The sequence below is a fragment of the Saccopteryx bilineata genome, chromosome 5, assembly GCF_036850765.1.
Source record: "Saccopteryx bilineata isolate mSacBil1 chromosome 5, mSacBil1_pri_phased_curated, whole genome shotgun sequence".
In the NCBI taxonomy this organism is placed as follows: domain Eukaryota; kingdom Metazoa; phylum Chordata; class Mammalia; order Chiroptera; family Emballonuridae; genus Saccopteryx; species Saccopteryx bilineata.
In genome coordinates this window covers 148,670,743-148,697,271 of record NC_089494.1, presented here as the reverse complement: position 1 = coordinate 148,697,271, position 26,529 = coordinate 148,670,743, and the positions used below count along the sequence as shown (strand labels likewise).

At 40.1% G+C, this 26,529-nt stretch overlaps 1 protein-coding gene across 8 annotated transcripts in view; it reads left to right on the top strand.

Moving 5' to 3' along the window:
- SFMBT2 (Scm like with four mbt domains 2) overlaps nt 1-11,224 on the top strand; it is a 251,723-nt gene extending 240,499 nt beyond the window's left edge. For all 8 annotated transcript variants that reach the window (XM_066279374.1, XM_066279376.1, XM_066279375.1 and 5 more), the window contains one exon: nt 6,137-11,224. In XM_066279374.1, the coding sequence (XP_066135471.1) occupies nt 6,137-6,277 (141 nt within the window). In that variant the 3' untranslated portion in view covers nt 6,278-11,224. The remainder of the gene's footprint in view (nt 1-6,136) is intronic.
- Nucleotides 11,225-26,529: the final 15,305 nt, after the last annotated feature.

Sequence of the window (26,529 nt, the reverse complement as noted above, 5' to 3'; positions counted from 1 at the left end):
TTTGCTATTTTTATTATGAGACTCTGGATCTCAATTAAACTTTCTGTGTTAGCTGGCTTTCTATAACAGGAAGGGGAAGGGGGCACTTCCTGATTGCTTCTGTTGGTGGGTTGTGAAAGTCTGGGGTCCACATGTGGTCTCCACCAACACCTCGTTAGAGGACTCTTTGTGGTCAAGTGGAGATGAAAGTCTCAGTTCTCCATTTCACCTTCTCTGATATCCCATTCTGGAGTGGGGGACACCTGGTGCCACCTGGCTACCCTGAGAGTCAGGGCCCCCTCTCCACCTCGCTGGCGTGGGTGGGGTGGGCCCCTTTGTTCTGAAGTGCAGCAGTCATGGTCTAAAGGTTTTGTCTCCCTAGGCTGCTGCTCTCCCAGTCCTTTGGCTGGAGAGCAGGCCTTGGTTGGGCCTCCTGTCATCTGCCCCACCAGTATTTTGGGGTTCCCTGCTTCTTTAGCAGTAAGTCTGAGGTGTAGGAAGTGAAGAAGCAGAAAACCCAGAACACTCACCAGCACATTGTATCTTGGGTCCCACAGTCCTAGCTGGTCGGCCTTCTTTCCACCTTCAACTTCTTCAGTTTGGTTTGTTTGTAACATCCAGGGTTTTCAGTTGTACTTAGAGGGAGACACAGGGAAGAGGATACAGACTCAATCTTCACAGATGTAGTTTCCTGTACATTTTGTTTTATTTCACACTGCTTTCTCACTGTTTTCTTTCTTTCTTCCCTTTGGCTTTGTAAAATATTTTAAAGCCTCCGATATGTTGGGTGAATATTATGCTCATTAGCATAATATTAGCATAATATTTCTGGGAAAACACAGAAACAATTGATATAAACAACATATACCTTAAAGGAATTTTAAATTTAGCAGATAAAATGACTATAATTAGCTAAAAATGTAAGACATGCTGTGATGAGCCATGCAAATGGATGTTTTTTACTTATACTTTTCCTCAAATAAGTATGCAAACAAATTTCTGCTCTTTGAGCACGTGCCACCATGCAGACTCCTAACTAGCCTCACATAAAAAGCTCGGTGTGAGCCTGTGACGTGTGCTTTGCTGTGTTTGCTTAATTTGCTGAAATTTCTTGCATTGTGTCACAATGTAAATATCTGTCTCTCAAGATCTTGTATTTAAAAAAAAAAAGTTTCCCATATGATAAGTTAAAAAGATGTCTGTTCAGTCTTTTTTTAGATTACACAAGCCAATAGTCTAGAAAAAGGGTAATTCAAGCAATAAATCAGGAAGAACAAAGCAAGGCCTCTGATTTCCCATGCTCCCAGTGAATTTCTCAGATTTTTCTCCAAAGTCCACCATAATGCAGTAATGGATTGTGAAAAGCAAATAAATATGATTCCCAGCTCCTTCTAGGGCAGAGCAATACTTAACATTGAGAGGTCTGCAGCTGACCACTAGATTCAAATGTAGAGAACCAGATAGTGCACCCTGAATGAATGAGTGCTGGTAGAAGGGCAGGATTCCTCCTGGCTGCCTGGCTGCATTTCCTCTCTGCGTGATGTTTAAGAGCAGACAGATACGGAAAAACTTAGTTAGACATATCTGAACCCGGGTAATGAGTGTATCTCTTCATTTAAAGCACACCAACAGAAAGAAAGAGAACTAGAAGTGTGGAGACTTGTGTGATCTGGGGCATGCTGATAAGCTATGCTTCTGTCTGGAGAACGAAAATGCAGCAGAGCTTTGAAATCGCACTGAAAGCATTGCATTCAAATACAGGACAAGTGCTGGTGACACAGTTTCATGAGTGTATTTGTTCACGTGTGTGTTCCACAGGCCTTGTGTTACGGGCCTGGATAGTCAAAAGGCAGATATTGAAGGTAGCATTTGTTCTGTATTAAAGTTTTGTTTTGTTTTAGATCCAAACACCCAGTTTCAACTGAGAAATATTTTTCAGTTGGTCCTATCACAGGACAGAGGACAGAGCCTCTCCCACCTAGCTGCCAGGTTATCTACGGGAGTGCAAGACCATTTGTACTGTAAAAGGTTAACAGCATGTGTGTGATGATCCCTTTTACAAATTTCTAGCAATAAGCAAGCAAGTAAATACAAAGCTAATTTGGAAAAAGGGCTAAAATGCTACTTATGCTGTCTTCTTTAATTTAGTACTTCTAAGCCCTGTTTATAACTGCATCTCAGAAAGTGTCATGCCTTCGTAAGCTAAGGCTTCCATGAAGTGGAGTGTTCCAGCACGTTACCACTTCTAGAATCGAGCAATGGGCAGAACACTCCTTTAAATTGTTCTTCTCATATCATTTAAAAGCTTGGTCTTACGTACCTACTTAATTCTTATGTAGAGAGAAAAACTGGTAGACTTTAATTGATAATAGCCTTATCCCTATTTAATTTTAAATTTCACATTAGGCCATTTCATGTGTTGCAATAAAAGATTGTTGCCCTGCTGTGCTGTCTAAGTACATGAGTCCTTTTTTGTGCATCAGACCTTTTTAAATTTTTTTTGACAGAGACACAGAGAGAGAGAGTCAGAGAGAGGGACAGATAGGGAGAGAGATGAGAAGCATCAATTCCTCATTGCAGCACCTTAGTTGTTCACTGATTGCTTTCTCATATGTGCCTTGATTGGGGAGCTACAGCAGAGCAAGTGACCCCTTGCTCAAGCCAGGGACCTTGGGGTCAATCCAGCAACCTTTGGGCTCAAGCCAGTGACCATGGGGTCATGTCTATGATCTCAGACTCAAGCCAGTGACCCTGTGCTCAAGTTGGTGAGCCCGCACTCAAGCTGGATGAGCTTGCACTCAAGTGGGCAACCTCAGGGTTTTGAACCTGAGTCCTCTGCATCCCAGTCCAAAGCTCTTATCTACTGCACCACCACCTGGTCAAGCCAATTGGACCTTTAATTACTAAATTTTACTAATTTGTTCAATCATCTTTGAGCCCAGATACCACAGCCGTGATTGGGTGAGGCCTCGAGTGGTTACTGCAGGCCCTGTATGAATTTTTAGGTGAACGAGAAGGAGCCCGGATCTCTATTCACCAGCATGTGAAAAATACAGGGCATGGAATGGTAATCGCTATGTGAATTCACTCCTCTGGATGTCGTTAATTCAGAGACTACCATAATCATCAGGAGTATTTATAAAAATTATAGACTTCCCATTACTGGAATATAGTACTTTTAATTCTGAAACATTATGACAACTGCTTAAAAAAATTATATAATTTTATGCTGTGCACATATACATTATACAGTAAAACCCCACACGTCTATAACTAAACAAACACAGAACTCTCAGATAAAATTGTGCGTATTCATTCACCTTTTATGAATCAGACACATATAATAGTCAAAGTACCCAAATCAGTGATTTAATTTAATAAAAAAATTTCAGGATAGCTTACTGGTTTATTTCACATTTAGACTATTTCTTCCTCTTTCTACTTCTGTACACCTAAATGTCTCTAGGAGGGAACTGCCAAGTCCTACACTGATCTTTATATCAAAATACATTTAGTTTAAGCATGTGCTAGGCATCGCGTTCATATTATGTGTTTTATTGTATTTCATCTCCTCAAAATTAGTCATCCATTTATGGTAATTATATGTTGAACATGATGAGTGATTTGCCAGCAGTTCTGAATTATATGAAAGCATATTTATAAAAATTAAATTAACTGGGAGGTCTTTTACCACAAAATCAATAAAAAAAATAACTTCTTTTAAAGTGGAATGAAAGCTGCATCTGAGAGGAACTGTGAGGTGGGTTCCTCCCTCGTTCCTTGCCTCCTTGCAGGACCATGTCTGTTACTGTTTTGCCTGGTTTTGCTTCCATCCAGCCATCCCGCCCCCACCCCCCCACCCCATAACCCCCACTCCTCGGTGGGCATCCTGAAATGCCACAGTTTGCAGCACGAATGATAGTTGTGGGATAGACATGTCGGTCAACCACCTTTGATATCACTGAGCCAACACCATTGTTCTTGCACACCAGTGACAATCTGATGGTCAGGTTGCTAAGTCCAGTGCCTTTCAACAGGCAGCATGACACTTTGGTGTTTGAAAATTCTTGGTAGCATATTCTCAAAATAGGAACATTCTGGAGGTCTGTGTTACATCATCAGGGAAGATGGAGAATGAGGTGAGAGCCCAGAGAGGACAGCCAGAGGCCCCGGGGGGCTCAGTGCAGACCACCTGTTTGTTAGCTACTCCTCGTACTCCAGGCATCAGCCCCAGTTGTCAGTTCTTCCCAGCTGAGAAGCTGGTGTGAAGGATCACCATAATGAATCAGATAGCCTAGCCCTAATCCACCCCAGCTGCACCTTCATCTTCCTGCGGACAGGAGTGTCTCTGCTGACAAAATTCAGTTGTGTGTCTTCTCAGTTCTGTTCTCCCCAGGTGTGCAGGGGCTTCCATGTGGGCATTGTGAGAACCACAAGACACATTTAACCTGCTCTTAAGAGGGAGGTTCAAAGATGTGGACTCAATGCCATTCATCCAGGTTGCCCACATTCAAAATTCAGGCCATGGGGTGTGGACTTTCTCTCATCCTCCCAAAATGGCCTCAAAACTGAAACCTCTTATAGACTTGAGGCACACTCCTCTTGATTTCCACCAGCCATAAGTACTATTCTGAATTTTGTGTTTCTTATACACTTGTTTGATACAATGCCAGTGCCTGAGGCCAGGCAGGATCACACTGGATCTGGGCAGACGGTAGAGGAACTGCAGTGGCAGAGTGTCAGGCCGTTCCTGTTTATTAGATTCTCACAACGGTGGACGAGCAAACAGGCAGGGGAAACCACTTTTCACAGTGGCAGGCAAGCAATCTGCCCTGAGGGGAAGTACCTGTAGCTTTATGTAGGCTACACACACATGGCTCTGCCATGTGCTCACGCACTAATCATGCAAAGTACAAGCGAGCAAGCCTAACACAGCTGTTTCCCCTACAATTGATTTTCTCTTCCATGTTTCTATGAGGTAGTCCATCAGTGTGCTTTTCTACTAGTGTATCAGGGCTTCCCTTCACAATACACTTCTGTGTCTACATTTAGTATTGTCAGACCTTAATATTTATGGGTATAAAATTATACTGTATTGTGGGCCTAATTTGCATTTCCCTGATTCCAGCTTTTTCTCACCCATACTGATGGTGAATTCTTTGACAGGAAAGAGAGCTTCTTCTTTTAGTAGAGAGACCTTTCCTAGTATCAAATTAAGTCATGGGGGACAAATATATGGTGATAGAAAATGATTTGACATTGGGTGATGGGCACACAATATAACAGTTCAAATGCTATAGAGATGTTTACCTGAAACCTATGTATTCTTCTTCTTTTTTTTTTTTTTTCATTTTTCTGAAGCTGGAAACAGGGAGAGACAGTCAGACAGACTCCCGCATGCGCCCGATCGTGATCCACCCGGCACACCCACCAGGGGCGAAGCTCTGCCCACCAGGGGGCGATGCTCTGCCCATCCTGGGCGTCGCCATGTTGCGACCAGAGCCACTCCAGCGCCTGAGGCAGAGGCCACAGAGCCATCCCCAGCGCCCTTTGCTCCAATGGAGCCTTGGCTGCGGGAGGGGAAGAAAGAGACAGAGAGGAAAGCGCGGCGGAGGGGTGGAGAGGCGCCTCACCTATGTGCCCTGGCCGGGAATTGAACCCGGGTCCTCCGCACGCTAGGCCGACGCTCTACCGCTGAGCCAACCGGCCAGGGCCTATGTATTCTTATTGATCAATGTCGCCCCACTAAATTTAATTTTCTAAATAATATAATAAAAAATTAAGTCATGCTAAGAATTAAGCATCAGAAGGACTGGGCCAGGGTAGGGAGTGCTTTCTCTGCAAGGGGCAGTGAGCTTGAGAAAGAATTCCTGCAGTAGCTCACGTGTCCACTTCCTCTTCCCACCATCCTACGTGTGTGCATCTCAGAGTAGCTGTGTTTTTCTGGGTTTTTTTAAGTAAAATAATGTGTTAACCACAAGATGAGACAGCCATCAAGCCATGTTGCTCTCTGGCCAGCACTCCAGAGCGGGAGATGCCAGCGCAGCCCACCGTGCCCGAGGCCCCGGGGGAAGGCTGCCGTGACAAGTGAGCTGCCGTGACAAGTGAGCTGCCGTGGTGCGCACCCTCACTCTTACCTGGCTTTATCTTCCAACAGGACATTGACGGCCAGGCGCTCCTGCTGCTGACTCTCCCCACGGTGCAGGAGTGCATGGAGCTGAAGCTGGGGCCCGCCATCAAGTTATGCCATCAGATCGAGAGAGTGAAAGTTGCTTTCTACGCCCAGTATGCCAACTGACCCCTGGGGGGGTGGCCCATTATCTGGTGACACAGTGTCCCGAGAAGGTTTTCAGGACTGGGACTTTTCTCTTTCCTGGGTACGTGAGACGGTTCAGACACAGTATCCGGACAGCAAGAAGCATGAAGGACCTCCCTGATCCACCAGCCTGTTTCATAGTTCCACGTTTTTAAAGCACACACCAGGACCATAGCAGTGGCCCTGGAGAGTGTAAATTAAAGTTCTGTCAGACCTTGTAGGATATGAAGAGCTTCTTTGTATATCCACATCTCGCCTTTCTCCCACCCCAAACCAGGCAGCGTCGTCCTTCGAGCAGAGTCTCACACCAAGGCCCACAGTTTCCTTGAAACACCTTGAGGTGCAGTTGATGTCCTTCTCAGTGTGACCAAGGAGGCTGCCTGGCCGGTAGTTTTTGCTGTCCTCATTCTCAGGCACATTTATAGATGCTTCTTTCATCCCGATACCTATGTGGCTGTAGCTCTGTGGCTGTCACCGCAGTTTGATCTTGGTGGCATCTCATTTCTCAAACACAGCTGTGAGTGACGTGTCAGCATGTAGTTAGAAAATAACGGGCTGGGCCTGCAGCACCTGTCGGAGGTGCCTCTTAGGAAGCACAGGGTGTGAGGAAGGCAGAGTCATTGGAGTAAGAGTTTTTCTTGAGTAACGGACTCCTAGAAAAGACTTCTCTTTGCAGGTTCTCTTACGGAACCTCAGATATCTCTAACATTCTTATTTAATTGTGACCATATCAGGTAGGGACTTTATTCTCTTAGGAAATTTTGAGTTGTATGTTCAAGGAAAAGCTTGATTTCAGAGAGCAGGAGTGGGAAGAAATTTGAGAGAAGCATTTTCTAAACCAGCTGTATCCCCTTAGAAGATGCCCTTTGAATGCCAGCCTCGTGTGGGTCAGCCCCGGCATGCTCATTTGCAATAGGCCATGGGGTGCAGTGGACTAAGCACTGGACCTGGAGTCAGTCTTGGTCTTCACCTGGTGAGACTGATTACTTACTGTGGTCTTGGGCGACTCTGAGTCACTCTGCACCTCATGCTGGCAAAGTGACAGGTTGGAACACTTATGCCGGGAGCAGTGAGCACATGTTTTCCAATCTTCATCCTGCTCCTGCTCAGGGAAGCATCCAGATAGATTGGGCAAAGCCAAGAAAAGAGAGTAAGTGAAAAGGAAGATTGGCATCACAGCTCTCACTGTCATCCCTGCAGCTCACTCTGGCTTTGGGCTTCTGATGACATTTGGGGGGCAGTTTTCATTAAATTAGTAAAGTCCTTTGCAGAAAGCTCTGCAGCTCTGAGAACTGGCTGGTTTTTGTGCCATGCACTTCATGTGAGTAGGCCCCTGAGTGATTCAGTATATATAATATTCTCTCATGGTAGTTGCCTAAATAGCTTTTGTTTCTTTTGCAAAGATACAAAACCTTCAAATTGTTCAGGAATGAAGACAAAAAGCAGAGGCTGCACACCCTTCTGTTGTTTTTTACAATTACCTTAATCCAGGGGTCCCCAAACTACGGGCCACATGTGGCCCCCTGAGGCCATTTATCCGGCTCCCGCTGCATTTCTGGAAGGGGCACCTCTTTCATTGGTGGTCAGTGAGAGGAGCACTGTATGTGGCGGCCCTCCAATGGTGGTCTGAGGGACAGTGAACTGGCCCCCTGTGTAAAAAGTTGGGGGACCCCTGCAAGGCTTAATCTTTTCACCTTGATCAGTATCTCAACAATTCCATTGATACCATGTTGAGGAGAAGGGTGCTCATACTTCTACATTTTATGGCAAGCTTGTCGGAGTTGGAAAAGTTTCATTACTAATATTAACTTGCTTTAACATTCTGCCACTGTTCCAGATGAAAATGAAAAATAAGTATTTTGCTGTTGAGACATTTTTGTCTCCCTATAGTTGATTTCTACGGTCCAGTTTTAAATGTTTGGCCAATACACTTGCTTGGGGACCACTGATGGAAAGACCATTGTCCCCAGCTGTGTTCATGGGCACTGTCGTAAGGATGGAAATGTCCACAGTGATTCATTCTTGGCTTGCAGTCTGTTCTCACTTCTGAAGTTCTGATCTCCTCTCGGTTTCACTCCCCTGCCTTCTCAACCATATGATTTTGGCCTTAAATGTCAGTCTTGTGGAGTTAAACTCTGTCCAACAATTGGAAAGGGTGTTCATTTCAAGATCTTGGCATTCTCCCTGTGCTGACTCATTGATGATCCTTCACTGTGGCCTTTTCAAGCTGAGCTCTTTCTGTTGCATTTGAAATGGGAATGAAGGAATGTGGTGGCAACTACAATGTTGCCTTCTCCTGCCATTTCAAAGAATGGCACAGAGGAGGAGGTGCTCACAATCCTCTGGGGTGAGAGGAGGTCCTCTAGGCTCCCACCGCGCAGCTCCTGCCAGGCAGCCTGGACAAGACCTGGCCACCATGGCTGCGGAGGCTTTCTGCTTCCTGCAGGGCCAGATGTTCAAGACTGTCCTCATCCTCGATCTCACTCTGTGCTTCTGCCTGTGTGTGAGAGGAGGACATGGCTGCCACCAGAGGCAGAAGAAGGCCAGCTGCTGATGCTCACCACGAAGGTCATCTTGTGCCATCTTCCAGCCCTTCTGAGACCGGGATTTATTTTAGGACCAAGAAGATACTTTTCCTCAGAGTGTTGCCAGTGTCCTACTGAACATGGGTTCTTGGGGGATTTCCACAAATTCACACACGGTAACAGTTGGGCTACAGAATTGCAAGGTGGTATTCATTTCCCTGTAGTAGTGACTTCTCACCAGCTTCTGTCTTAGAATTGGCCCCCTTGGAAATGGGGCCAATTTCCAAGGAACATTTTACTGTGCTGTTATTGTCTCTTAGTGCAGGAAAGACTGATTTTACACCTGTAGCCATCATCCCCACCAGCCCAAATACTACCACAGCCCCTAAGCCTAATGTGTCTTGGTTAATACACTTCTAAATGCTCTACCCCTCCTTTCCCCTCTCCAGATCCTGTGATCTCTCCTCTGTCTCTCTGATAACACTTTGGGACCAAAGTCCTATTCTCTGTGTACCTGGATCCTGCATACACCATGCCGCTCATTACCTCTTGGAATGGCCGAGAGGCATGTTCTCCCTCACTGGCCAAGCAGACACTTCACAGCCTGAACTTGAGAAGCAGAAATGCCACCTCATCTTTAATGATAAAATTCCATCACTTGATCCCACTCCCACTAACAGAACTTGTTTCAGCCCCTAACTTCTTGACTTCAGCTGTATTGTACTGTGTTGGGAAAATGCTCTCCACAAAAAATATAAGCATACAAACTGAAAGAGCAGGGTATGACTGGCATAACAGGACTTGTGCAGTTCTCCAAAAAAAGGGCAAAACCCAGTTTTCTTCACCATGGAGTTACCTAGCATGGAAAACTAACTCATGTATTACTTTTAAAATTAGGTTCGTTTGATCAAAGTTTGACTCACACACAGTGTTTAAGCTGTCCAGCTCTTAGCTGCTTTCCCTTATTTGATCATATTTGAAAGATTATTTCCTGTGTTTGCTTTGATTTGTCCCTCGATAAATTAAAATGACTCAAACGTTTAACAGTGCCACCTCTGACCCTTACTGCGATCTCTAGAAGGTTGATTTTGATCAGCCTTTGAAGACTGGTCTCAGTTTTATAATTTATCTCATAGAATTCTGAGTGTTGTATCAGGCGTACTCTGAGACTTTCCTTTTATCTTGTACCAAACACTCCTTTCTGAGAGCTGTTCTCCCTTTGTTTGGAAGCAGTAGGAGTTTTCATACTTCTTTCGTAGAACACTCATTCATATTTATTTCTGTATATAGAACTATGAAAACAGTAGTGTTAAAATCTTTGTTGTGGTTTGAACATCATCACTTTTTGGTTAAGTTGGTGAACCTAGGCTCCAAGTACTCTATTCAGTCTTTAGAAAACTGTGATCGTGTGTGCAATTATTTGAAGGGACAAATAGTAAATTAGGGGTATCTGTCATTTTTAAGGATGAACTTGTTGGTAAGAGATACATACTGCCCCCATCTCTTTGGTGCAATAACTAAATATGTAGTAACTTACAATTTCATGATTCTCTTATTTATTCATTGTCCTTTCTTGTTCAAGGGATTTCTAGAAATTGCTTAACTCCCTTTGACTTGGTTGAATTTTTAAGTTGATTCTTATACATTTTATCACTAGAGTTTGTTTACAGGTATCCAAAACATGATATGACAGAATTGAATTGGGCTATTTTTTTGTCTCACTTTCTTTACCTAAAAATTGTAATTGCTGACATCTGGTGCTGTGTTGGGTTTGGTTAAAAGCACCTCCAGTTTAGATGATAAATAATAACTCAAACAGTGTCCTGAGCTGCAGACTTTTCATCTTACTACTTTTGTTTTAATTGGCCAGGACTTGGCACCATTGCATACGTAGGGCTGGTCACATAACCAAGCAGAGCGGTGCTTCATATGGGCCAACAAGATGCATTGAAGAAAAAGTCAAGTTTTGGGACAAGCTGAAAATCACCCTATGACAGGAAATTGGACAAAACTTTAAATGACAGAAAAAGTAATCATTTCATTTGTTGTTCAAAATGGGAACTAGCATGATATCTGGAAGCGTAAACTGTCCCTAGTAGTGAATGTTGAAAGCCCTTTTACTGTTTTTACATTCCATTGTGAATAGTTTGTATTGAAATGTGATTCATATATCTTGTGTATGTTTTGGTGTGTAAAAGGGAAAATTTGGGGTTTTTACTTTTAAGATTTGTAGGACAAAGGGCATGTTGTTTTGCTGTAAGATTGTATTCTGTATATATGTTTTCATGTAAATAAATGAAAATCTATATCAGAGTTATATTTTAATTTTTATTTTAAATGAAATGAAACCCTTTTTACTTGAAAAAATTGTAAGCCACATTGTTAATAAAGTAAAAATAAATACTGTGGTGGTGTTTGTGTCATTGTGTTGAAGGTTATTAATTATTTTGTATTAGAGTTAATTTTTTTTCTTGCCATCAGCTAAAACACAAGTTACAGAATTTTAACCATGGCTTTCAAAATCCTGTATTGCCTTTCAGGGCACCTTATAACTCAGAAACATTTTATTCAAAGAGCTTGTGTTTACCCTTTTTATTAAAACATCACTCTGCATCCTCACATAGTCACCTCTAATTTCCCCATTCTCAATGATTTTAGTTATTCTGTGAGTTTCTGGTGCATTAGTAGAAATACTACTTGATGTCTGTGAGAGTGATAAGTAAATAACCATATTTGCCCTTATCATTGCCCTTTAAGTGTCACCAATGGGTCATAGGTATCTCATTTGGAAAAGGAAGAGGTCCCTTGGCCACGCTGACCTGGCACGGGGGCACTCAGAATTGGATCGTGCTCCTTTCTCCTCTGCCACACAGACTCAGGTACCTTTACCTAGAAGCAGAGGTGAAGGGTGGGGGCAGGAGGCGATTAGGGAAGGGAGATGGAGGGAGACCGCACAATTTCTACCATCTGCAGATATTCTCAAGCCTCTTAATTGACTTTTGCCCTGTTCACACATTCTGCATATAGTTTTTGTTTCATTTTTAACTATGGAAGCCTTTTCTCTTAGTAAGACTTCAATAAGAAAAAGGAAGACTGAGAGGGCAGACAAAATTGGGAAACTGTTCATTTTCTGAAAATATACTAGGAGCAAATCCATCAAGGGTTTTTTGGCTGAGTAAGTATGACCATTGAATTTCTGTATTTCATGGAGATCTTTGATAACAAATTTAAAGGCTGAATGTATAATAAAATAAAGTGACAACTAAATGCTTTTCCAGCTCTTTCCTTGCCTGAACACCATAGGACAACTTCACCTGGGCTGAGAATTACAAACCCCAATCTCGGAAGGCCAGCCCACACAGCAGGGGAATTACAGGATGTGGCTGACAGCTGGTGGCAGAAGCTGGGGAATTTATGCAGGAGTAGATGAGGCTGTTAGACTGAGCAGACAGACTGTAAGACTGGATATAGGAAATTCAGGACATTGGGTATTTACACATGACTTGAAATTTAATATTCTTGTACGGACAACTTGCAGCCTATCTAAGGATTACTTGGGATGGCTTCCTGGTGTTGGTCTACAGTGAACAAGATGGGAATTTTAGAATGTCCTTTGCCTAGTATTGAGGAAGAAGTCATAAGTCTGGAAATATAATGAATACATACGTAAATCGGGGCTGCTCTCTAGAATGTATAGTATTTTTCAGGGATATTGGACTTGTCCTTACCCTCTTGGGGAAAAAATGAGGGCATCTGGGCATCTTATTCTCAGCATCTGAGGGTTGGATATCACGGAGACTGACTGAATCTGATGGCACAGCAATTGACAATGTTGCATCAATGAATGCATGTCCCCAGGTTGGCTTAGCATCCATGGCCTCCCCACCTTGCAGCTCCTGCCTGGACAGCCCCAGCCGCTGTGGCTGTCACTTCATCTCCCACCACTTCAGCTGCCATGGCCTCCAGCGGGGTGGGGGCCAGCTCCTGCACACCACCCCACACCAGCCATGGAGGCAGCCACAAGCATGCTGGCTCTCAGCCCATTGCACTGGGCCCATCGGTTTTCATTCCTCCCATCCTTTCTGGACCCAGATGAAGCACTGGGCTGTGGAATGTAGCCTTTTCAGGTGACAGAACTTGGAAGTGCTAAGAAGTTTATGTCCCATGGGCAAACTATGATCAAGGATATAGCCAGCAGATGAACTCCTCTGCCATCCTCCCCTAGATGGCTTTTCCCTGCATGATTGTATGTACTGTCCGTCCAGAGACCTCCCACAGGTCTGAGCAGCTGCATGTCCTCTTTTGTGAAGTCATGGCCAGCTCTATAATGGACTACTTTGCATTGGGGGGACCCACCCTTCAGGCCTCACCTGGCTCAGCCTGGGATTCTACCCCTAAAGAATCAGCATGGAAGCCTGTTTTCTCAGGAACAAGCCTGAGACAGGAGGCAGCCATTATTATACTCACATATTCAATGTGCAAATAATAATTACAAAATATTTTAGTGAAACCCAGCAGTGATCTGGAGCCTGGAGACTTAGCGGCCTTGTGTCATTAGAACTGCTTGTGACATGAATCGTTGAACTTAAGACATGGGGTGGAAATTCAAATTTAAAATGTTTTTTTCTGGTTACTAAAGTAATATGTGTGTCTTACAGAAAATTTGAAAAATAAAGGGCAATTATTAAATTGACTCATTATGTCATTATGTCCAACTACACCTTATCACGTTTCTGTGTATATTTATAAGTGTTGAAATCAAACTGTAACCATATAAAATTTTTTCACTAACCGTTATTTTGTAATCATGTTTTCTAGGGTGGCATTGATGATTTTATATATCTATTATCTTTATTTTAAATGTTGGGATAGTTTAAATAATTCAACATAACAAATGTTACACTCAGCTTCTGAAAATATTCTTTTGCCATATTTACTTCAGATTTATATGTTTTATAAAACCTTACAGATGGAGTTAAAACCCCCTTTAACTCCTCCCTGATTCTACTTCCCTCCCTCTTATCCCAGGGGTAACGGGAGATTCTGGTTTGAGTGTTTCCTATTTCGAAGCATGAAGTCACCATAATAACGTGCACCACTGTGCTACTGGCATCATACTGCAATTTGCTCCTTTTGCTCAATATTGTTATGGTATTTTTGCATGTTAATATATTTTATCTCTCATTATTTTTACTGCTGCATAAATTCCATGGAATAGATCATTATTTCCTGGTCCATTCTCATATTGTTGGACCTTTAAAAAGTTCTCAGTTTTTTCGCCATTTGAAGAAAGGTTGCTGTGAAGATTTTCACCTACTTCTTATGCACACATGTAGCAGTGTCCTTAAGGACGTCTCTGAAAATGGAATTGCTGGGCCATAGACCAAGCACCTTTTCAGCTGCCCTGGGAATGCCAGGGGCATCCGAGGCATTGGTTCCAGCTTGCCCTCCTGCTGGGTGTGTGTGTGGGAGTTTCCCTGCTCCACATTCTCACCCCACACTCGGCAGAATTTTTTGTTATTTCCAGTCTGATGAGCTTGGAAAAGGTAACCAAGATAGTTCTGATTTACATTTCTCTAATCACTAGTAACATTTACCATCTCTTCATATGCTTACTAGCCGTTTATGTTTTCTTTTATGAATTGCCTGCTCTTAACCTGTACAGATCCTCATTCTCTCTCCCTCCCATCTTTCTCTCTCTGATTTGTAAGGAGTTTCCAAAGTAACTCCTTGACATTAATTCCATATCAATTGCTTATGTTGTGTATTTGTTTCTCTGTATTATTTTTGTTCTATTACTTTATTTCATCCTTTGTAATTCATAAACATTTTCATGTTAATTTACTTCAATATTATTTTCCTCCTTTATAATGATTGCTTTTACTCTTAAGATTTTTCTTCTCTGAAGACATTCAGATGGTCTCTTACATTTTTATTTTAAAGGTTATAAGTTCTCCTTTTTTCCAGTCTCTCCTGAATATACATACACTTTGGTTGGTATTTCCAGTGTTACACACCTGCCGTATTAGACTCATCCCTGCCTCACATGTTCCATTTGATGGGTATGGGAACGGTATTGTAATGGCTGGAGTGAGGCAGTTACATTGTCCTACTCTGGTCACCCAAGAATCTATTGTTTCCCCGTTATCCTGCCAGTCCAGCTGTGTCATATTGACCTTTATGTGTGCGTTTGTCTCTGGCTCTACCTTCTGATTCATTGGTCTGTTTGTCTATACCTGTGCCATTACCACACTAAGTAGAATGGCTTCATAATAACCCTTGCTATTATAACATCTCTTGTTCTTTTTATTTAAAATTCTCTTGGATATTTTTTATTTATTCTTCATTATGAATTTTAGGCACAATTTGTTGAAATCTATAGAAAGTTCTGTTAAGGTATTGACTGGAAGTGCATTAAATTTGTGGGAAAATTTGGAAAGCTTTGAGTTTTTTTCTTTTTATCTTGTTGAATCCTTCCATCCAGAAGATGGTGTAAGTCTTTTTCTGTTCATGTATTTTATAACTCCTTCATTAAGGTTGTACTATTTTTCTTTAAAGATGCCTTATACATAGTTTGTTAAATATGTTCCTTATATGTTTTATAATTTTTGAATACCTTCTTTCTATTATATTTTGTTTGCTATTACTAGGAGCTCTATTGATTTCTATATGCTAATATTCTATCTAGATTCTTCAGTACACTGAACTGAAAGGAATTTCCATCCTAAATTTTTTGCTCCTTTTTATTTTTAGCATTACATGATTTTTATGGTTTTAGAATTTTTAGTTTGTTTTGAGTGAGAAGTATTTATTTATCTATTTTTCTCCTGCTTATTGAATTAATGATTTTGCATGTTCTCTCCATCCCATAGACAAGCTGAATAGAACCAGGTCTTCTACTGTGGGAGGGAGTATCCCTAGCCCATGGAGATAATGGGGCTCTTGCTTATCCACTCACTGAGCCAGCAGTCTACTTGTTACATGTTCCCATGGTTGAGATCTGTCTTCACACTCCAGCTTTCCTAGGCCATTCCAATAGGCTCAGCCTTGCTTTGCAGTTGGAGAAGGCCTCCACAGATCGGGGCTTCCAGCCCTGAGCTTAGCTCCCACCCCATCTCTAAGGGAGTACTTGACCCCACAAGGACAGAATGTCCAGTGACAGTTACCCTGCTGTCCTGCTTCAGAACCCAGCAGGACTGTGACCCTAGCCCTACTCACCATTTCATGTTTCTGCTCCTTTTCTGGTCACTGGAGATGTGCATCTTGTTTTTGAATTCAAACATGCCTCATTGGTTTTCTTATTTTATGTCATTGTTCTGTATTTAGAACATAGGAGATATATTTAGGTTTAAACTTACAGAGCCATCTTGATTAAAAGTCTCTCAGATATTACCTTTCTTTAAAAAAAAATCTTCCAAGCAGCAGATGGTATTAGAGCATGTTCTGAAAATAAAGCTAATTTTTGCATTATTCAGGCTATTTAGAAATGAGACTTTTAGCCCATATGAAAATTCATAGTGTCATGGTGTTCACTTAAGTTACAATTTCCAAAATGCTCAGCTAGTTGACATTTCTAAATGTCTATTCTGCATAGTTTAACTCTTAGTAAAACTTCACGGTTTGAAGAAAACTTCTTTGCATATTATTCCTTTTGACTTCTTGTCATAAATCCATAGCTAGGAGGTGTGCAGCTGGAGTGGTGTAAACATGAGAATGGGCCTGTTTTGTTTAATAGCATGCACTAATAATGCTCATACCTACAATTACAGCAGAGCGATCCATTCTTTCCCCTCTGTTGGCATGAATGATTAAGTACCCACACCATCAAAGTACAGACATTTGTGCTACAAGTCACCTATCAACTAACTCACTTGAAACAAGGCATCCTTAATGTATAAATTACATTATTGGTGCCATCCCAATAATCCATAAAAATGCACTGAAATGGAAACATATTATGAAACACTTAAGATTATGTGAAGTGAATTCTTCTTTTAAGAAACCTAAGACAACATTAGTTCATCTAACAAAAATGTTTTGTACCTGCTAAAGAAATGCACAGTGCCAAGTCCATTAGGAAAAGCCCTGGCCAGTTAGCTCAGTGGATAGACCATCAGCCCAGTGTGCAAACATCCTTGGTTTTATTCTTGGCCAGGGCACATAAGAGAAGTGACCATCTCCTTCTCTACCTCTCCATCTCCCCTTTACTCCTTCTTCCCCTCCCACAGCCAGTGGCTTGATTGGTCTGAGCGTCAGCTCAGGGTGCTCAGTTGGTCTGGGAACATCAGCCTCAGGTCCTAAAAATAGCTTGATGATTTGAGCATTGGCCTTAGACAGGGAGGGGTTGCAGGTGGATTCCAGTCAGGGCACATGTGGGTGTCTGTCCCACTATCTTTCTTCCTCTCATTAAAAAAAAAAAAGGAAAGAATAGCAGTGTGCTAACTGCTCTTAAAAGGGCAGAAGCCACCTAGAAAGGGCAGAGACCATGCACTGAAATCACTGTCAAGGAAAATAGGCTGCTGTGTGTCCAATGCGGGTTCAGTCTATAACTGAGGAGGAAAGTGATGTTTATGCTTTTTAGATCGCTGTACAAGGTCTCTGCCCTTGTTACTGGACTTGATGCTCTACTACTGAGCCAACCGGCTAGTGCTTAAAACGTTTTGAAGATGATTATGGCCTAAGAAAAGGTCTACAATCATGAGCTCAGGACCTCTGCCTTGCTCATTCTGCAAAGACTTTTCTTATGGGGAGGCAGCCATCTGGGAACACATTCGATCATAAATGTGAAGCATTTATCAAGGAGTTTTGCAATCACTTTTTTCAATGCAAATTTTGATATATTTTGACAGTAGTTAAAACACATCAGAATCAATTCTTAGAAGGCTTACTCATAACTGCTCAAATTCAAAATGAAAGTACAATATTATCTTGTACTATATGTATGTATATGTGTGTGCATGTTTTTGCTTTGAGGCAAGGGTCCCTGGCTCCGGTGCAGATTGGTGTTACCATTTCAGTCAAGGAGCAAGAAGAGGCTGGATATCAGGATATCTGAAGACTAACCTTCAGACTTGTTCTGTTCCAAATTTTATGACTTGTATCAGATAAATTATCCTCTCTACTTTCCCTTTTTTTTTTTCACCTGTAAAACGGAAAATAGAATCCTATAATCATTTATACCTAGGTTGTGCTAAGCTCTGTGTTAAGAACTAACATAAATTACCTGACATAAGCCTTACAGTTTCACTGTGACTAAGCATTATTAGATACCATTTGACAGATGAGAAGACTAAGGCTCAAAGAAATTAAGAAACTAAACAGTGCACTTTTGGAAGACAGATCTCAAATTTGAAACATCTACAAAAGGAGTGTGAATATACTTCGAACAAAATCTAAAGTGATATTCTAAATTAATGTGATATTATGTACCACCTTCTACAAAGGTACCAACACAAAAATGTAGTTATAAACTAGAAATTGGATTAAATTATTAATTGAACATCTATTATATATTATGTGTACTATGATAGATATAATAGAGTAAAATGTGAGCCTTTTTTGTTCAAGGAATTTACAGTCAATTAGAAAAAATAAGAGTGCATAATAAATTTTAGACATCTTCACTTTAGGTCATATCCTTGGAGAATTCAGATATAAACTTAAGCTCCCACATTCCTTAGCTAGTGATTACATATGTTGTTTTCTCTTTTATCTCTTAAGTGTTTTCCTGGTATTTAAAATGTATTTTTTCTAATGATGAGTTAGCCTGGATCCTAGTCTCTAGTAATAAAATCATGACATTTTTGTTATTCTGTGTCTAAAAATAGCAAATATTTTAGTTTTATATTATTTCTATTCCCCTTTTAAAGTGCATATTCTCTAAGACTAAAGGACAAGAAAGTGGCCTTAATATATTTTTTTGCAATGTCTATGAAATAGCATTTACTCAGTCAATTAACATGTTAAGCATTTGACTTTATGCAAGGCCCTGTGCTAGTGCTACAAGTAAAAAAGATTCCTTTAATCCAATCATTCTTTCTTATAGTCTATTGGGAATGGAAATGTGACATGGGGGGGGTGCTATAATAAGCATTGAGTGGGGCCCCTGGAGTCAGGCTGTCTAGATTTGAATTTCTATTCTGTAACTTGGGCAAGTGATTTAACGTCTGTGTGTCCCTGCTTCGTTATTTGCAAATTTAAGATAATAGCATCTAGGTCATTTGATTGTTGTAAAGAGTAATGAGATAATCTACTCTTTGAAATTTGCCCTCTGAGTAGTGTGGTTATGGACACTGGTGTATACATGCACGAATGTTCATAGAAGCTTTGTTCATAATAGCCCCAACTACCCCATCATTAATTAGTAGAACAGATAAATCAGTTGGGGCATATTGTTACAATAGGGTACCATAGAACAATGAAAATGGACCCATTAGAACTACACTGTATGGAAAAGCATAAATGTTTTAAAAAACTATTGTGTTGATTGAAAGAAGCTACACACAACAAAATAGATGCATCATGTTCTGCTTTTATAAAAATTTAGAAACATGCAAAATCATGGAAATTAAAGCACATATTTTTCTGGATGCATAATTAAGAGCAAGAGTATAAAGAAGAGCAAGGAACTCAATACCATTGACACACTAAAATCAGTATAGTATGGTTGGGAAGGGTTGGAAATTACTGAGAAGGGAAGAGCGAAGTTGCCAAGAGCTCTTGGGGAGATTTCGAGGCATTTGGAGGGAATCTGCACTGAAGGTTAAGGTTAGGGTTAGAGAGGACAGAGGAATTCCCAGGCCAGGGTAATAAAGAGCCTTGTTGAGGTACAGAGAAGTTCAAGGGACAAGAGGAAATTAGAGTGGAGTGGCAGAGGGCGGGGGTGGGGGTGGGGATGTAGACAAGTTAAAGACCTTGCCCCAAGTTCTGTTGGAATTATCCGCTCCTTAGCAACTGGTTACATCACCTTTTCTATTCATCCATGAGTTAGCACCATTTCTCCACCAATATAAGGTGGCCTTTGAGAACTGGTTCTTGGTGTCACTGAATCTTTCCTCAGCTCACAAAATCCTCAGTCACAGAATCCCACATCCCATCAGGTTAAGTGTCCTCATTCCCATTTCACAGAAGAAGCAACTGAGGCCTGAACAAGTTGAGGGTTTTGCCCACGACCACACAGCTTGGTCCCACTCTCAGCAGCTGGCAGGTATGGACCACACTGGGGACATTTAGCAGTTTCTGACTAAAGATCGGAGGGACGTGATCAAAAACTTCAGAAGTATTTTTTAAGGGAATAAAGGATGGAAAAAGAAAGTTCAGATCAAATTTTTTCTTGCCTTAAGAATTCCAAGATTTTTTTGGGAGAGAGATGGGCGAGAATTCTTGCTCCTGCTCACCTCCTGGGCCGCCATGGGCAGCCAACTTTGCTGCGAACCTAGCTCCTCAGAGCATAGAGTAGAGTTAATTCAGTAACCAAATATGTTGATGCTGAATACTTCTATCTGGAATCTGTCATTTAAAATGTCATCTTTTATGACAAGCTTGTAACAGCCTCTTCTCAGAGCCAGCTGTGCAAATCCCATTAACAACACTAATCACATTTAAGCAAGGGGCTCCTGCTTTTCACTTTGAACATTATACCCTCTTATGTCACTTAGCATCTGATGAGAAACAATTGTGGAAACACAGTAGTCTTTCCATGGGGACAGGTCTTATGAAAGATGCGAAACCAAATGCTTTAGTTGAAACTCTGGTGGCAAGATCACCCCAGAAAGATTGATGTTTTGGGTTTTTTTGTTTTATTTTCTTTTGTTTTGTGAAAAGAACCTTAGAGTGTGGTTCTCAGATGTGCATAAGGAAAGGAGGGGAGGGAGTAGCAACTGCCAGTAACACATTAATTAACATGAAACAATTAAATTGAATCACAAGAGCAGGGTTTGACTGCTTCAAGTTATCATCTTAAGTCAGTTTTCTTCAAGATGTGTTGGCTGCAATATTGAATTCCAGAGAAGTGGGACAAAAATGTGTACAAATAAAATATAAAAGTTCTAGTATGTATTGTATTTATTTGTGCCAGACATTACCCCTTCAGGTGTGTGACAGTTACCCTGTCTGATTTTTTTATATATAAATAAATTTTTATTAATGTTAATGGGGTGACATCAATAAATCAGGGCACATATATTCAAAGAAAACATGTCCAGGTTATCTTGTCATTCAATTATATTGCATACCCATCACCCAAAGTCAGATTGTCCTCCATCACCCTCTATCTAGTTTTCTTTGTGCCCCTCCCCCTCTCCCTTCCCCTCTCCCTCCTTCCTTCCTGCACCCCCCCTCCCCCCCACCCCTGGTAACCACCACACTCTTGTCCATGCTCTCTTAGTCTTGTTTTTATGATCCACCAAGGTATGGAATCATGTAGTCCTTGGTTTTTTATGATTTACTTATTTCACTCCGTATAATGTTATCAAGATCCCACCATTTTGTTGTAAATGATCTGATGTCATCATTTCTTATGGCTGAGTAGTATTCCATAGTGTATATGTGCCACATCTTCTTTATCCAGTTTTCTATTGATGGGCTTTTTGGTTGTTTCCATGTCTTGGTCACTGTGAACAATGCTGCAATGAACATGGGGCTGCATGTGTCTTTACGTATCAATGTTTCTGAGTTATGGGGGTATATACCCAGTAGAGAGATTGCTGGGTCATAAGGTAGTTCTAGTTTCAGTTTTTTGAGGAACCACCATACTTTCTTCCATAATGGTTGTACTACTTTACATTCCCACCAACAGTGAATAAGGGTTTCTTTTTCTCCACAGCCTCTCTAACTTTTGCTATTACCTGTCTTGTTGATAATAGCTAATCTAACAGGTGTGAGGTGGTATCTCATTGCCGTTTTGATTTGCATTTCTCTAATAGCTAATGAAGATGAGCATCTTTTCATATATCTGTTGGCCATTTGTATTTCTTCCTGGGAGAAGTGTCTGTTCATGTCCTCTTCCCATTTTTTTATTGGATTGTTTGTTTGTTGTTGAGTTTTATGAGTTCTTTGTATATATTGGATATTAGGCCCTTATCTGAGCTGTTGTTTGAAAATATCATTTTCCATTTAGTTGGCTGTCTGTTTATTTTGTTGGCAGTTTCTCTTACTGAGCAAAAACTTCTTAGTCTGATGTAGTCCCATTCATTAATTTTTGCCTTCACTTCCTTTGCCATTGGAGTCAAATTCATAAAATGCTCTTTAAAACCCAGGTCCATGAGTTTAGAACCTATATCTTCTTCTATGTACTTTATTGTTTCAGGTCTTATATTTAGGTCTTTGATCCATTTTGAATTAATTTTAGTACAAGGGGACAAACTGTAGTCAGGTTTCATTCTTTTGCATGTAGTTTTCCAGTTTTCCCAGCACCATTTGTTGACGAGGCTTTCTTTTCTCCATTGTGTGTTGTTGGCCCCTTTATCAAAAATTATTTGACCATATATATGTGGTTTTATTTCTGGGTTTTCTATTCTGTTCCATTGGTCTGAGTGTCTATTTTTCTGCCAATACCATGCTGTTTTGATTGTTGTGGCCCTATAATATAGTTTGAAGTCAGGTATTGTAATGCTCCCAGCTTCATTCTTTTTCCTTAGGATCTTTGGCTATTCGGGGTTTTTATAGTTCCATATAACTCTGATGATTTTTTGTTCCATTTCTTTAAAAAATGTCATTGGAATTTTGATGGGAATTGCATTAAATTTATAAATTGCTTTGGGTAATATGGCCATTTTGATTATATTTATTCTTCCTATCCAAGAACAAGGAATATTTTTCCATCTCATTGTATCTTTTTCGATTTTCTTTGTAGTTTTCTTTATATAGGTCCTTGGCATTCTTTGTTATGTTTATTCCTAGGTATTTTATTTTTTTTGTTGCAATCGTGAAGGGGATTTTTTTTTGAGTTCGTTTTCATTGTTGGCATATAGAAAGGCTATGGACTTTTGTATGTTAATTTTGTATCCTGCGACCTTACTGTATTGGTTTATTGTTTCTAGTGATCTTTTTGTGGAGTCTTTGGGGTTTTTGATGTATAGAAACATATCATCTGCAAAAAAGTGATACCTGTACTTCTTCTTTTCTGATATGGATGCCTTTTACTTCTTTTTTTTCTCTGATTGCTTTTGCCAGAACTTCTAGCACCACATTAAATAGGAGTGGAGAGAGTGGGCAACCCTGTCTTGTTCCTGATTTAAGGTGAAAAGTCCTCAGTTTTATGCTATTTAATATGATGTTGAGATATTTTCCTTCTATACCCATTTTGTTGAGTGTCTTAAACATAAAGTTGTGTTGTATTTTATCAAATGCGTTTTCTGCATCTATTGATAAGATCATGTGGTGTTTGTTCTTTGTTTTGTTGATATGATGTATTACGTTAACCGTTTTACGTATGTTGAACCATCCTTGAGACTCTGGGATGAATCCCACTTGATCATGATGTATTATTTTTTTAATATGTTGTTGTATTCGATTTGCCAGTATTTTGTTTAGTATTTTAGCATCTGTATTCATTAAAGATATTGGTCTGTAGTTTTCTTTTCTTGTGCCGTCCTTGCCAGGTTTCGATATGAGTATTATTTATGTTGGCCTCATAAAATGTGTTTGGAAGTATTGTTTCTACTTCAATTTTTTGGAAGACTTTGAGGAGAATAGGAACCAAGTCTTCTTTGAATGTTTGATAGAATTCACTATTATAACCGTCTGGGCCTGGACTTTTATTTTGGGGAGGTTTTTAATAGCTTTTTCTATTTCCTCCCTGCTAATGGTCTGTTTAGACTTTCTGCTTCTTCATGACTCAGTCTAGGAAGGTTGTATTGTTCTAGGAATTTATCTATTTCTTCTAGATTGTTGACTTTGGTGGCATATAGTTTTTTGTAGTATTCTACAATAATTCTTTGTATATCTATGATGTCTGTGGTGATTTCTCCTCTTTCATTTTGGATTTTCTTTATATGAGTTCGTTCTCTTTTTTCCTTGGTGAGTCTTGCCAAGGGTTTGTCAATTTTTTGATCTTTTCAAAGAACCAGCTCCTTGTTCTATTAATTTTTTCTATAGTTTTTCTGTTCTCTATTTCATTTATTTCTGCTCTAATTTTTATTATTTCCTTTCTTCTACTGGTTTTATGTTTTTTTTTGTTCTTCTTTTTCTAGTTCCTTAAGGTGTGAAGTTAAGTGGTTCACTTGGGCTCTCTTTTGTTTGTTCATATATGCCTGAAGTGATATGAACTTCCCTCTTATCACTGCTTTTGCTGCATCCCAGAGATTCTGATATGTCGTATTGTCATTTTCATTTGTCTGTATATATCTTTTGATCTCTGTGCTTATTTCTTCTTTGACCCATTCATTTTTTAAACGTATGTTGTTTAGTTTCCACATTTTTGTGGGTTTTCTTTTTTCCTCTTATTTGCAGTTGAATTCTAGTTTCAAGGCTTTATGATCAGAAAATATGCTTGGTACAATTTCAATTTTTCTGAATTTGCTGATGTTATTTTCGTGGCCCAATATATGGTCAATACTTGAGAATGTTCCATGTACTCTAGAGAAAAATGTGTACTCTGTCGTTTTGGGAGGAAGTGTCCTGTAGATGTCTATCATATCCAGGTGCTCTAGTGTTTCGTTTAAGGCCAATATATCTTTATTGATTCGCGGTTTGGATGACCGATCTAGAGCTGTCAGCAGTGTATTGAGGTCTCCAAGTATGATTGTATTTTTGTCAGTTTTTGTTTTTAGGTTAATAAATGACTGTCTTATATATTTTGGTGCTCCTTGGTTTGGTGCATATATATTAAGGATTGTTATGTCTTCTTGATTCAGTGTCCCCTTAATCATTATGAAATGACCATTTTTGTCTCTGAGTACTTTTTCTGTCTTTTAGTCAGCATTATTAGTATTACTATGTGAGTATTGCTATATGAGTATTACTATATGAGTATTACTATACCTGCTTTTTTTTGCATGTTATTTGCTTGGAGTATTGCTTTCCAGCCTTTCACTTTGAATTTCTTTTTATCCTTGTTGCTTAGATGGGTTTCTTTTAGGCAGCATACAGGTGGATTTTCTTTTTTAATCCATTCTGCTACTCTGTGTCTTTTTATTGGTGAGTTTAATCCATTTACATTTAGTGTAATTATTGACACTTGTGGGTTCCCTATTGCCATTTTATAAATTGCTTTCTGTTAGTTTTGTACCTTGTTTGATTCTTCTCTTTTGTTTTTCTATCATTTGTTTTTGTTTGTTTGTATTTCATACTTCTTTCCTCTGTTGCTACCTTTTTTTAGTCATGTGTTTCTGTGGTGGTTTTTTCAGGGGTGGTTACTATTATGTAATGAAAAGGGTACCTACCATATTCATTGTAATACCCTATCTTATGATTGTTTCTGCACTTCATCATCCTTTGCTACTGTTAATCTCTGTCCTCTCCCCTTTTTTTTGCTTTTGTTGTCACAGTTTAAACTTGGTTTTATTGTGTTCTTGGTGGAGAATTAACTTATGGTTTTGTTTTGTTTTGTTCTTTGAATCTGGTTAGAAAACCCCCTTTAGTATTTTTTGGAGTAGGGGTTTTCTGATGATAAATTCCCTCTTCTTTTCGTATTTGTGAATGTTTTTATTTCTCCGTCATATTTGAAGGATAGCTTTGATGGGTATTTTATTCTTGGCTTAAAGTTCCTCTTCTTTAGGGCTTTAAATATTGGGGTCCACTCTCTTCTAGCTTGTAGAGTTTCTGCTGAGAAAACTGATGATAATCTAATAGGCCTTCCTTTATATTTGGTATTCTTTTCCCTGGCTGCCTTGAGAATTTTTTCTTTGTTCCTGGTTCGTGCCATTTTCATTATGATGTGCCTTGGAGTAGGTTTGTTGGGGTTAAGAAAACTCGGTGTTCTGTTTGCTTCTTGAATTTGAGGCTTTAGTTCTTTCCACAGGCTTGGGAAGTTCTCATCTATTATTTGTTTCAATATATTCTCCATTCCGAACATACTCAAACAAATAATAGATGAGAACTTCCCAAGCCTGTGGAAAGAACTAAAGCCTCAAGTTCAAGAAGCAAACAGAACTCCGAGTTTTCTTAACCCCAACAAACCTACTCCAAGGCATATCATAATGAAATTGACACAAACAAACAGCAAAGAAAAAATTCTCAAGGCAGCCAGGGAAAAGAAGAATACAACATATAAAGGAAGGCCCATTAGATTATCATCAGATTTCTCAGCAGAAACTCTACAAGCTAGAAGAGAGTGGACCCCAATATTTAAAGTCCTGAAAGAGAGGAACTTTCAGCCACGAATACTATACCCATCAAAGCTATCCTTCAAATACGAAGGAGAAATAAAAACATTCACAGATACAGAAAAGATGAGGGAATTTATCATCAGAAAACCCCCACTCCAGGAATTACTAAAGGGGGTTCTCCAATCAGATACAAAGAACAAAAAAAAACAGAGCCACAAGTAAAAGCTCCAAGAAGAACACAATAAAACCAATTTTAAACTGTGACAACAACAAAAAGAAAGAGGGGGAGAAGATGGAGATTAACAGTAGCAAAGGACGATGGAGTGCAAAAGTACTCACAAAATAGTTCGCTACAATGAACAGGGTAGGGACCCTTTTCATTACTCAAAGGTAACCACCATTGAAAAAACCACCACAGAAGCACATGAGATAAAAAAGATAG